At 30.8% G+C, this 14,246-nt stretch overlaps 1 protein-coding gene across 1 annotated transcript; it reads right to left on the bottom strand.

Annotated features, from left to right (window-relative positions):
* Positions 1-1,198: 1,198 nt before the first annotated feature.
* On the bottom strand, positions 1,199-12,264 carry LOC127701879 (hemicentin-1-like). The gene is made up of 5 exons (XM_052205849.1): positions 12,096-12,264; positions 7,340-7,474; positions 3,262-3,426; positions 2,515-2,679; positions 1,199-1,651 (listed from the first exon to the last, which is right to left on the bottom strand). The coding sequence occupies exons 1-5, from the start codon at positions 12,262-12,264 to the stop codon at positions 1,305-1,307; spliced, it is 981 nt and encodes a 326-aa protein (XP_052061809.1). The 3' UTR covers positions 1,199-1,304.
* Between the last annotated feature and the right edge of the window lie 1,982 nt (positions 12,265-14,246).

Genomic DNA, 14,246 nt, shown 5'->3' with positions numbered 1-14,246 from the left:
ATTTAAGGGATTCGGGGATGAGAACAGTAAAAAAAGCTCAGCAACGAATCCTAAATGTAAAATGATATGCTAGCTATGTATTTTTTTTTTTATTTCAATGTGTAGACTGTAGGGGAGTTTCTTCAGAAAGGGTTTTCATTGGTGGCGTTTTTGCCATGCACGCAGGTATCTGTTTCTATCCATGAACAGGTTTTGTGTCAAATTAATTATTATTACTTGTCACTCGCATTTTTTTGCTCGACCTGGCCATTATTGGCATTAACAGCCAGTGCACGAACTCGCACAAACGCCAGATTTAGTAAGAGGGGTGATATTCCGACGCGTGTTTTTAATTCTTGGTCACTCATGTTTAGAAAGAAAGGGAAGAAATCCAAACAATTACCAACCAATCACAAACGTTGTTGCAAATTTGAACTTGTGACGTCAAAGAATTTCCCATAATGCAATTATTGCAAATAAATAAAAAATTGGTACTATACCATTTGAATAAAAAATATTGCATTTAAATGAAAAAATATACCATTTAAATGAAAAAATATACCATTTAAATGAAAAATTATACCATTTGAATAAAAAATATTGCTTTTAAATGAAGAAATATACCATTTCAATAAAAAAAATATTGCATTTAAATGAAGAAATATACCAATTAAATAAAAAAATATTGCATTTAAATGAAAAATTTAAAAAAAGTTAGACATTCACTTGGAAAGAGTATAAATGACTATTGACAAAAATGAATTTAAAAACTGAAGTTTGATTATACTTTCATGTTAGAACTTATCAATTCAAATAACATGAATTAGGTTTTGGACAAACTATTAGATTAAAAAGATTGAAAATTGTACGAGGACAAAATGTCCTAATTCTAGAAGATCTCTAAAAAAAACCCAATTATACCATAAACCATATAAATACGGTAGGTGGAATAAAGAGGGTGGGAAAATGCCTGTACCATTTCAGGAATATGACAGTTGTTGTCCATTCTTTTGATGTGTTTTATCATTTGATTTAGCCATTTGATTAGGGACTTTCCGTTTTGAATTTTCCTCGGAGTTCAGTTATTACTTTTTACTCACACTAGAACACCTACTAGTTCTTGCAATAGAAAGGTCTGCATTGTGATAAATATTTTTGATATATCTAGATTATACAAAAAATTAATATTCAGCATCTCTTAATAAATGTCTACAATTTTGTTTTCTAATTAATAAATTTCTGCACTAAAAAATCGTTCAAATGATGCTTCTCTTTTAAGAGTTCCAAGAACAGCGATTCTGGATTTATGTAGGGGTCAAAATTAATTAAAATACAACATTTTGCTCATTATTTTCCAATTGACCATTTCCTATTTTCACTGACTTTCTTTTACAAACTTTTCTGTAAATATTTGCTACTATGGCAAAAAACTTTGTAGCGTCAAAACTAATAATCATTACCAATGGAATCAACAGCAGAGCGACACCTACATAACCTACAGATGCAGCAGACGGTCTGTCGTCACGTGCTGATATGCGTTTTCTGATAGTAGCAGACAGGTTTTTCGAGTCGATGGTTAAGTTGCTCTTCATTTCATTCAACTCGTCCTTCATAATGTCTTTAAGATCATCCTTTGTTATGTTCAGCTGTTTCAAATGTCCCCATTTATAAACTGAATTAAAATCAAATCGGTCAAATTACAATTTGATTAAAAAAATATATAATAATAATGGAATCTGAAGTGAGATGATGTATCAAATATATTTGTTTTACGTTTTCTAGACAAACAGTAAACACTTACACGCCTGAACATAAAAAAGATGTAACCAGCTTTACTTTTTCAATGAGATTTTTGCCCATTTAAAGGATTTGTTTCAAAAATGAAATGTTGCTGGGGGCAGAGATGCAATTTAATGCTTTAAAGAGATCAATCTTTTATCTATTTGTGAAATTTTTCGTAGAATTCATGCTTATGCACAAAAGAGATCAAAATGTATTTGCACCTACCATAATCGAGTGTTTCGAGAAAATTTATCTTTAATATTTAGGTTTAAAAATATCTCGAAGCTCCATACTATAATATAAATATAAGGATGCAAAACATTTAAATTATGCACTTACATTAAACTTTTAAAGGCCGTAGACATAGAAACAGATGTAAACGATTAAAATATACCAACTTGGCCATTTTTACCCTCTCTAATAAAGAGTTCAATTTCTTTTGTTTAATTTCAACTGGATATCAGCATGCAAGGCATATATGAACAAATAGTTAAGTATGAATGCATTTTTTACTTCATTTATAAGACTCATTATATCTTTTTTACGAACCATAGATGTATATCCTTAAAAATACAGGTATAGCATTTTGTTATGTATGGAAAATAGCTGACATAATTATGCCACTTTTATTTAAAGAAATTAAATGTAGAAAACTGTTGATTGATTTCACACGAACATATTTCTACAACAGATAAAAATAATCTACTGATTTTACTTATTTTCAACCGTTGGTATATAAAGTTAAAATGATACCTGGACATTCTTTGGTGTTACAATGCACGTTGGTCTGATTATCACCAGGACAGTTTTCTCCACCATTTGTTGGCGTTGGATTATTGCATCGTCGTCGCCTTAATTGTGTCCCATTACCACACGAGGTTGAGCAGTGACCATCATCCTCCCAACAGCTCCACGATCCTACAAATATTTCAATTTATCTTTTCAAACAATCGATGTTGTCTTTCAAGATCAAATGATACTAATAAAAGGTGTGCATGTCTATTTGGATTTTTTTTAAAATATAAAATACGTAAAAAGTTTAATACGCATTGATAAATTTTTCTGTCAATAAAATATGATAATGTGGCGTTAAAATTACAAAATGTATGAGCTTATGGTACTGTGTAAATATTCTGTGTAAAGAGAACATAACGGTATAGCTTTTTTTAAGCGCCATACAATTTGTAGTTTCACTTCAGATTGTTTCTATGAAATATACTTTTGTTTTCGATCTTTAAATTTTTGTTATTGTTTATTATTCTTTGAAATGAAATTAAAGGATATATTTTAAACTTTCATTTAAAGTCCGTTCAAACTTTCTTCATTGTTATTAATCATTCAAAAGGACTGTTTCATTAGAATTTGACACTTGGAAAAAAGTAAAATAGAAAAAAAACCGAACTCTAAGGAAAATAAAAAAAAATACAAAGTCCAATTGGCAAAACCAAAAGCTCAAACAAATCAAACGAGGGGAATTTATAGTGCAATGCAGCATTATACCTGGGCAACCACCCAGGTTGCAATATGCGTATTTGACGTCATCACCATCACAATATGCAGAATCCCGACCTGGATATGGATTATCACACCTTCTTTTAACCACCTTTTGTCCTTCGTCACAAGTTGTAGAACATTCACCAAAAGGTACCCATTCACTCCAACCCCCTAAAATATATTTTAAAATAAATTTGAATCCATATGAACCAAAATAATCTGTCGATCCAGAAAAGAAACAGGAACGCTCAAAGACAAAAAAAGTGAAAGCCAAGGATTAGACGAAAAAGGACCCACAATAATAGCCAAATCCATGACATGAGATGGAACCTGAGTTTTTTGATAATTTATAAATTTATAAACAGACAATTTAAGAAAGATATATTGTAAATTATGCCAGTACCGAATCAATGACGTCTAAGCTGATGATACCTCCGTGGACTAAAAGCCAAGCAAAAAGGGTATCGACTCTGTTTTATATAAAATGAAAATAACACTTTATGATAAATTGAACGTCGAGACAAACAACAGTTTACAAATCACAACATAAAACTGAAAACTGAGTAACTCGAACGTCAACAAAAACCTGCTTTTCTCTTCAAATATTTTTTTTTTCATATTTAAACCCCAATGTCAGAAGTCTAGCAGCAGTTTCGAAGGTATTTTGGCTTATTTGCTTTATCCAATCCAATCCAATTTCCTCCCTCTAGCCCCCTTTTCGCCAACCTCTCACCTATCTTTCCCTACATTATAGCAGTATGACGTTTACATTTCTACATCGTAAAAATATAGAAGATGAAATCGCTTTTCCAGAACATTAAGATTTATCCATAATATCATCTGTTAACTTCGCCGTAAGGTTTTTTATCGATTATAAGTACATTGCTGTTGTTCATCTTTTTTTTGTTAGTTGTAGTATCTGTCTTTTATAGACTTAATTATATAAGAATAAGATGTGGTATGATTGTCAATTATAGTTCAAAGACTGTATATCATACTTTTGTGCGTTAAATTTTTTCGTTTGAATTGTTGATTTTTGGGTTTTTTTTAACAACATAATTAAATATTTATTTCAATTACTGGCTTGTTACAATATCCTTCAGGAGTCCAAGCTCCTGATATTCCATGTTACATTCCACTAATTACTCAGGGCAGTGATTAGTTGTAAAATTCATATGGCATCAAATATATATTCAATAATATCACTCATTGTTCAAATTTTTTCTAATGGTTACTAAAATATTTTGAATTGTCACACTTACTCTTGTAATGAATTTCATGATCAGGTTATGTATAAATAAAGGCAACAGTAGTATACCACTGTTCGAAACTCATAAATCGATAGAGATAAAAACAAATCCGGGTTACAAACTAAAACTGAGGGAAACGCATCAAATATAAGAGGAGAACAACGACACAAGATGTAATACGCTTTGTATATTGAAAAACTAACAATTGTCAAAAAGTAGTTAAAGCCAAAATACTAATCTTCGTCAGAAATTTTACATCCAAATACTAAATGTTTTAATACGATCTTAAAAGTTATTTTCCTCCTCTTTAAATCTTCATTTATTTTATTCCAAAAGTGTTCTAAATACAGACACGGTAAAAAGAAGTGATTGTATTCTTCTTCTTGTGTACAAAAGTTACAAAAACTATTGTTTGCAATTTTTTACCTGAATAAAAGTTTCTGTGTAGATTGAATATGTTGTAATAATTTCCACCTAAAAGTTTTAAGTTTATTTTCTTTCAAATATTTGAATAAAAATTCATATAAATTGTTTTGATATAACACATCATCTTTATTAAGTATACGCAGCCATTTTTAGGTCAAATAGCTGGTTCAAATTAGTTGTTTATAAGGGGCTTATAAAAAATTTTGTTTGATAGTGATTCTAATTTTATAGGTAAACCTTTCCATATAAATTGGTTTCATTTTATATTAACTTTGAATTGCTTTACTTTCGTCATATCGTGGTCTTTAAAAGCTTGCTATGCGGTAAAGGAGATAAGTGGAATATAATCTTTTTAATGTGTATAATTATATGAATTATCATTCAAATCAGTTGAGTAGCTTGTGTTAAGATACGAATTTCAAAAGACTCTGAAAAAGATCCAGTTGAGAAACTTAAACCTTTACATTCAGTCAGACATGCTTTATGATTTTGATTTTAAAATTGTGAACTTTCCATTACTGTAAAGCAAAATTCCGGCAGCGCTTGCATACACGTATATAATATATATTATCTTTTAATCCGATATTCTATGACTCCCGTTTCCAATCATTATTTCATTGATAGAGTATTAGCCCTTACAAGGAAGCTAATGCATCAAGGGTTCAAGGTTGAAAATTCCCAGTCACAGCCTTCGACAGTTTTACGAACACCATCATAGTTTAGTTGAGCGTTATGGAATAGTAAATGACTACGGATATGTTCAACTTGTCGTAACCACAATCACGCCTTTTTATTTATCTCGATTGTGACATTGCCGAACGTGACCTATAACTAGATTTTTAATTGCTTTAGCAATATGATGGGTGACACATTTGAAGCAAACACTGCTTACCGTTCCGGAGCACCTCAGTTCACACGATTGTGACGAGGTTCGTCGTGAGTTTTCTTTCTTAGTTATGTTTGTTAGTATTGTTTCTCATTTCGTCTAATTAATTTTTGGCCATGGTATTGCCTGTTTTTATTTGACTTTTAAATTTCGCATGCCCCCTCAGTATCTCCTCATCCGTTTTTCTATATAATGGATACATATAAAGGGTTACAGGAATTATGAAATAATGGCTTGTATAAAGGCACTCAATTTGATGGGGGTTGAATCAGTTTTATATGGGCACAAACTTTCTCTTTTACGTATATAGGCCATATGACGTAAAAATGAAACACGCAATAGAAAAACTTGCACAGTCCAGCTACAAACAGGATGACCACTAACTTGAACACAACTTGAAACGACTCTCGTGTCAAAGTTTACATGCATTCATCAAGATTATTTATTTTGTAAAAATATTTCCTTTCTCTATTTAAACTGTACACGTATACCTAACAACAAAATTATTTTTATTTACCTGTGTTTAAAGTAATTGCAAATGGCTGATATTTTTGTTTGAGCATATTGTTTTTCTTAAATTGTTTAACATTTCATAGCGGTATAACATGTTACTTTTTTTATTTTATATTTACATTGTATCATAGGTCAAATTTATTTGTTCAGTGTATGTTCAATGGTGTTAATATGTCCTTTGATTGAGTTAAGCTATTTCAGTTGATACTTTATAGTGTACCTTTCTATGTTGTGATGTTACGCTATTGTTTCAGAAAAAGGGTGAAGGTTTGGTACCATTAAAACGTTTAAACCCGCTGCAATTGTTTGCACCTGTCCTAAGTCAGAAGTCTGATGTTCAGTAGTTGTCGTTTGTTGATGTGGTTCATAAGTGTTTCTCGTTTCTCGTTTTTTATATAGATTAGACCGTTGGTTTTCTCGTTTGAATGGTTTTACACTAGTAATTTTTGGAGCCCTTTATAGCTTGCTGTTCGATGTGAGCCAAGGCTCCGTGTTGAAGACCGTACTTTGACATATAATGGTTTACTTTTATAAATTTTGACTTGGAGAGTTGTCTCATTGGCACTCATACCACATCTTCTTATATCTAATTACTAATAAAGGAATCATTATATGCTTTGGGGTTACAATACCAAAATTTTTGGCAAGCAGACGATACGGTTTCCGGTTCTTCAATATTAATAGATATACTAGTGTTCAATGTTAAATCCTCCCTGCTAGTTTCACAGTAATCCCTCCCTCTTTTGGGGGTATACGTCAACGAGACAGCAATCTAATGACAAAACTAACCAAAAACGAAATCTATTGGGCAACAGTAGACAAAAGAAACCTTCAAGTACAATACGTCAAGCTTTAAATCAACCCAAATCTATGAAAGTTGTAAATGCATTGAACAGAAACAATCAAGTATCAGCGGTTAACAAGTAGTTCCCCAAATAACGAAAAATATTAATAACGTCAATTGATTCAAACACTAAATAAAACAACTTATTGATTCATACATTTTTACCTTGACATCCGGTACTGCTTTCACATGATGACTCAAATTCATAATTATTATTTCCATCACATAATAAATTAAACGTTTGACGTCCAGAACCACAATTTGTTGAACATGGTCCTCGTGGTTCAAGACTGCACACTTCTATAAAAAAAAAAACATTTGCCATTCATCTGCCTTCATTTTCGGAATATGTATATGGTAAGAAGTTTTATTTTGAACAAAAAAAATTAGTTTCCCTCATGTTGTTCATCAGTCTCTTCTTTTACATAATAAGAAACACTGTGTATTTTTTGTCGTTGTATTCGTTTTTGTTTTTGTATCATTGGAAAGTATGACGTTAATTATAAGCAGAATATACTTAAACAATAACTTTATCATTTACATCTTTAATTGTTATACTGGATACATTCAGAAAGACGAAACAATATCATACAAGCTAAGATAAATATTTCTTTTATTCTGAAATCTATGGTTTTTTTTAAATAAGAACATTATTGAAGGCTTATTGGAATGAAGTGTCATGAAATATTACACCACCACCATTCAGAAAACAAAATAGATTATTTATGATAACATTTTCATCAATTTTATATAAATCAAAATAGTGGAAAATAAATGTTTTAAATTTTGTTCGAAAACTCATTAGTTCATGCATTATAAAAATAGTATTGTTGCTTAACTATATAAACTATTTCTAGAAGCTTCTTAAATCAAACGTATTTTAAAATGTTTAAGTAAAATGAATGACAGTATCACTGATACACTTTTACCCTGGTTTGTTGTATATATTTTGAATTTATGAAATAGACTGGGCAAAATTATAAAAAAAACACATATATAGATAAGTATAATATACACTAAGATATAAGATATATTGATTCTTACATTGGTACCAGTGGATTACCGGATTTATCCAATCCCAATAGTCAAGGTATCTAATTTAAAGTCAGAGCCTTGGCGAGGAATTTAAAATTGATAATTTAACTATCGAGATTGGATAATTCCGATAATCAACGAGCAATTATGTAAGAATCAATTACTCTAATGATTATACAATAAATTTTCATTTGTGATAAACAATAATCCCCTTCCAAATTCCACAAAGATGTCAATTTCTCTAACACCTGTTTGCACAATTCGATTCAGCCGGTGAGCTTATAAAGGTTATGACCCTTAAACTGAGCCAATCGTCTTCTGTGATCGTCGGCAACCACACGTTGATTAATTTTTGTATATAATGGGTTCAGAGAGAGTTAAATACCCGTAGAATCAGAGAAATTTGGGTGGACGTCAATGATGCTGTTATCCAAACAATACTATAAAATATAAAAAGGTATCAAGATTTTTCTTAAATCATAAAAATGTATGATAAGGGGGTCGATTTGCGACAACAAACTATTTAAACCCCGCCACAATCTGTATGTGCCTGTTCCAAGTCCGGAGCCTGTTATTCAGTCGTTTTCGATTGTTGTTGTATATCATATTTGTTTTTCGTTCACTGTTTTGTTCATAAATCAGGCCCTTATTTTTCTCGTTTCAATTCTTTTGCAGTATAGGTTATGCTCATTGTTGAAGGACATACGGTGAACTACCGTTTTAAACTTCTAAGTCAATTGGTCTATGTTGTAGAGAGTTGTTTATTGGCTATCATACCGGATCTACTTATTTTTAAATTAACCATATGTAAAGCTCATAATCGCTTTGAAACTGTACAGTTTGTGTTTAAATTCAACCAAATTACTAAGGATCTGCTGTAAAACAAAATAAAACGATATGAACAATGACAACCACTGGTGACATACATAACCTCTGACAGACACAATTGCCATATTCAGCAAGTTTTTGGAGTCCTGCATCTTAATTTGTTTTATCTCGCTTGATCAGTAGAATACTACTTAGGTTAAGTATCATAAAAGGTATTGTACAATATAAGGTCATAAAAAGAACTTAAACTAAACTGTAAAATATATATATACTTTACTTGCGAAAAAAATGACAAATCCCAGCAAAACAATACCACATAATGTATCGTATCGAAGAAACCAGGAATTTACGGAAAGCAAATTCAAAGTAACAATTGAAAATGTACTCAAAAGTTAATACAAAACAAGGAAAATTCACGGTCAATACTGCCCCTACTCCTGCAAATAAGGGAAAGAAAGTTAAAGGCAACATTAAGGGATTAAAAACCTATTAATAAGCTAATCAATATTTATGTCAAACCAACGTCATAATTATAGCCTTTATCAAACCTTTCTTTGTTTTGTCAATTTGATTTATTTGAAACATCAAGATATTGAGACATAAAAATATAATATAATACAACATATAAACACAAAATTAATGTGGAATGAATGTAATGGAACGATAACAAATCCAATAAATTAAGTACAATGTTATATTGATTTCACACAGATTGATTTTTTTTCCTCGTAATAACATAATTGAACAAGTTTATCAAATATTTGTTTGTCAAAAAAGGTAAAGTTAACCTCTGCCTTTAACAAACAGTACATTTATTCACATAAAATGAAAACCGCATTGCTACTTAATGTCAGCACAAAATGTTTGACTTCCGGGCTTGTGATAATGTCGTAGACGAAACGCCTACCAGCAGATACATCGACCTCCTAGTGATTGTAATATCTCATTAAAGATACCAGGCGTATAATTTTACGCCAGACACACGTTTTGTGTACATACGACTCATTAGTAGCAATGGAATCAAAACAGATAAACAAGTAAACAAGTACACATTAGAAAGCATTAAAATCCTAAAAGTCTAGGCAAGCAAATATCCTCCTAGGGGTAGACAACCTTAGTGTTTTGAATATTTCAACAAGTTATAAACAATAAATGTACAAAAAATAAACCAATGAATAATATTTAATGTCAACAGATCTAGATTAAAAGACTTAATGGACTGAATTCCATACTTAATGGGCGTTTTTGTGTAAATCGGATACATAATATAACCACAGCAAATCAGAAAATTTGAGTAAAAAATTCAATACATAATTATATAATGTATCATACATAAGTTTCTCCATCAAAGTAGTTACAAAACATTATAATGAAATTATGTAGCAAAAAACAAATGGTTATACACTAATAATTATTGTTAATTTTGCGAACAATTTTCTTGTATTTTTAATGTTCTGCAGATGTATTGCTTTTTAAGCCTTTAATTGGTATAAAGCCGTAATAAATGTCGGCATACATTCAAAGCACACGTTATGCTTTTATCATATATAAAACCATCTTCATTGGTGATATGAAATAAAAAAACCTATGAACACATTCTAATATTGTAAAATTCTGTAAATCATTCCCAGGACCAATTTTACTCTTTTTGTGTTTGTTGCACGTTTGAGGTTGAGTTCTCGATAGACATAAGCGTATGTGTCAAGGATGTTCGCTTCTCTGTTTCAAAATAACAAGCCTTTTAAAAGAGTATTATAAATTGAAAGTATATGAATAAAGGAACTGAAAAAGCAGAAAAAATGAAGGGTCCGTGTGCTTGTTTTCAAGATATAAGCCATTGAAAATTTGGCGGGAAGTGATTCTCTCTAGATTTTTCATAAATTTTACATTTGCACCTTTTTTCTTTCAAAAACTATCAAAAAATTACAAGGATTTTATAAGATTTTCAAATATGGCTTTTTAAACTATATGTAATAAAAATATGAAAAGAAAAGTAGGACTTTGCGTGAAAAATGTTTGAATGGCACTACATGGATAAAACCAGAGGATTCCGAATATCTGGCAAAAACTCAAAAAACAAAAGGAGCGAACATCCTTAAATACTTGTTCTTTAAAAACAACAATTCAAATTAATCATTCACCTGTTGATGATTCGAGATTGTGTGTAAATGCAAACTGAAAATACCACACCAAGTTTTTATCGGTTTCGTAACCTAACAAAACAGTCTACTCTTATTTCGAAAACTCTATTTATTTGCTCTACTTAATTGTATTTTTCCCAAGATAACAAGGGTATTTACATGGTGTGTACCGGATACTAATACAACTATAAAAGTCTTGATAAGTTTTCATAAACTTTCAAAGGAATTAAATGGCTAGTGATTTTCAGTTCAGAATTAAATACATGTACATCTATAGCAGGTGAATCTTTTAGAAACCTTATCATAGAATACCCTACAATTTTTACCGTACAAAAAAAGAAGAGAAGAAAAATGTTTTAAATGATAGCTTTCCTAAAAGTCAAATATTGCCCCTAACAATTTCAAAACAAAACTCCTTGAATATTCCGATTTACCTCTTTCCGAGAGTTACATTCAAATCTTTATCCCCGATGTAGTAACTATTCTACAACCAGGATGACCACTAACTTGAACACAATTCTCATGTCAAAGTTTACGTGCATTACTAATAAAGGAATCATTATATGCATTTGAGAGGGGTTACAATACCAAATTTTTTGGCAAGCAGACGATACGGTTTCCGGTTCTTCAATAATAATAGATACACTAGTGGTCAATGTTAAATCCTCCATGCTAAATTGACAGTAATTCCTCCCTCTTTTGGGGTATACGTCAACAAGACAGCAATCTGATGACAAAACTAACCAAAAACGAAATCTAGAAGGCAAGATAAGACAAAAGACATCTGCACGTACAATACGTCAAGCTCTAAATCAACCCGAATCTATAAAAGTTGTAAATGCATTGAACAGAAACAATCAAGTATCAGCGGTTAACAAATAGTGATAAAATAACCTACTGATTCAGACATTTCTTACCTTGACATCCAGTGCTCCTTCCACATGATGATTCAACTTCAGAAATATAATATCCATCACATGATACATTAAACAATTGACTTCCAGATCCACAATTTGTTGAACATGGTCCTAGTGGTTCAAGGCTGCACCCTTCAATGAAAAAAAATTGCCATTCATCTGCCTTCATTTTCGGAATATGTCTGTGGTAAGAAGTTTTATTTTGAACAAAACAAATTAGTTTCCCTCATGTTGGTCATCAGTCTAGTCTTTTACATAATAAGAAACACTGTGTATTTTTTTTGTCGTTGTATTCGTTTTTGTTTGTGTAACATTGGAAAGTATGACGTTAATTATAAGCAGAATATACTTAAACAATAACTTTATCACTTACATCTATAATTGATATACTGGATACACTCAGAAAGACGAAACAATATCATACAAGCTAAGATAAATATTTCTTTTATTCTGAAATCTAGGTTTTTTTTAAATAAGAACATTATTAAAGGTTTATTGGAATGAATAGTAATGAAGTGTCATGAAATATTACACCACCACCATTCAGAAAACAGCATAGATTATTTATGATAACATTTTCATCAATTATATATAAATCAAAATAGTGGAAATAGATGTTTTAAATTTCGTTCGAAAACTCAATATTTAATGCATTATGAAAACAATGTTGTTTCTAAACTATATAAATATTTCAAGAAGGTTCTTAATTCAAACGTATTTTAAATTGTTTGAGTAAAATGAATGACAGTATCACCGATATACTTTTACCCTGGTTTGTTGTATATATTTTGATAAGAAGTTTATGAAATAAACTTGGCAAATTAAAAAAAAAACCACATTATTATATAGATTAGTATAATTTAAACTAAGATATAAGATATATTGATTCTTACATTGGTACCAGTGGATTACCGGATTTATCCAATTGCAATAGTAAAGTTATCTAATTTAAAGTCAGAGCCTCGGAGAGGACTTTAAAATTGATAATTTAACTATCGAGATTGGATAAATCCGATAATTCACGACTAGTTATGTAAGAATCAGTTACTCTAATGATTATACAATAAATTTTTATTTGTGATAAACAAAAATCCCCTTCGAGTGCCTTCCAAATTCTAAGAGGTTGTCAATTTCTCTAACACCTGTTTGCACAATTCGTTTCATCCAGTGAGCTAATAAAGGTTATGACCCTCAAACTGAGCCAATCGTTCTGAGATCGGTGGCAAGCACACGTTGATTAATTTTTTTCATATAATGGGTTCAGAGAGAGTTAAATTGCTGTAGAATTAGAGAAATTTGGGTGGACGTCAATGATGCTGTTATTCCAACAATACTATAAAGTCCAAAAAGGTATCAAGATGTTTCTTAAATCATAAAAAGTGTATGGTATAAGGGGGATGGTTTGCCGACAACAAATTATTTTAACCCCGCTACAATCTGTATGTGCCTGTTCCAAGTCCGGAGCCTTTTATTCAGTCGTTTTCGATTGTTGCTGTATATCATATTTGTTTTTCGTTCATTGTTTTGTACATAAATTAGGTCCTTAATTGTTGAAGGCCGTACGGTGACCTACAGTTTTAAACTTCTAAGTCATTTGGTCTCTGGTGGGGCGCTATTTATTGGCTATCATACCACATCTACTTATTTTTAAATTAACCATATGTAAAGCTCTTAATCACTTTGAGACTGTACAGCTTGTGTTTCAGTTCAACCAAATTACTAAGGATCTGCTGTAAAACAAAATAAAACGACAAGAACAATGACAACCACTGGTGACATACATGACTTCTGACAGGCACAATTGCCATATTCAGCAAGTTTTTGCAGTCCTGCATCTTTATTTGTTTTATCTCACTTAATCAGTAGAATACTATGTTAAGTTACATAAAAAGTATTGTACAATATAAGATCAGAAAAAGATCTTAAACTGAACTTTAAAATATATACTTTACTTGCGAAAAAATGACAAATCCCAGCAAAACAATACCACATAATGTATCGTATCGAAGAAACCAGGAATTTACGGAAAGCAAATTCAAAGTTACTTGGCTGATACAGAAGTCAAACCATTTTACAGTCTAATATATGGAGCTTTAAATCTGAGCAAACTTCCTTTAACTGTGCAGAAAAACATGCTTGAGTACAATTCTC

Source organism: Mytilus californianus, unplaced genomic scaffold (assembly GCF_021869535.1).
Source record: "Mytilus californianus isolate M0D057914Y unplaced genomic scaffold, xbMytCali1.0.p SCAF_5, whole genome shotgun sequence".
In the NCBI taxonomy this organism is placed as follows: Eukaryota; Metazoa; Mollusca; class Bivalvia; order Mytilida; family Mytilidae; genus Mytilus; species Mytilus californianus.
Note: the sequence above shows the minus strand (reverse complement) of the source record. Positions and strands in the feature narration are given on the sequence as shown.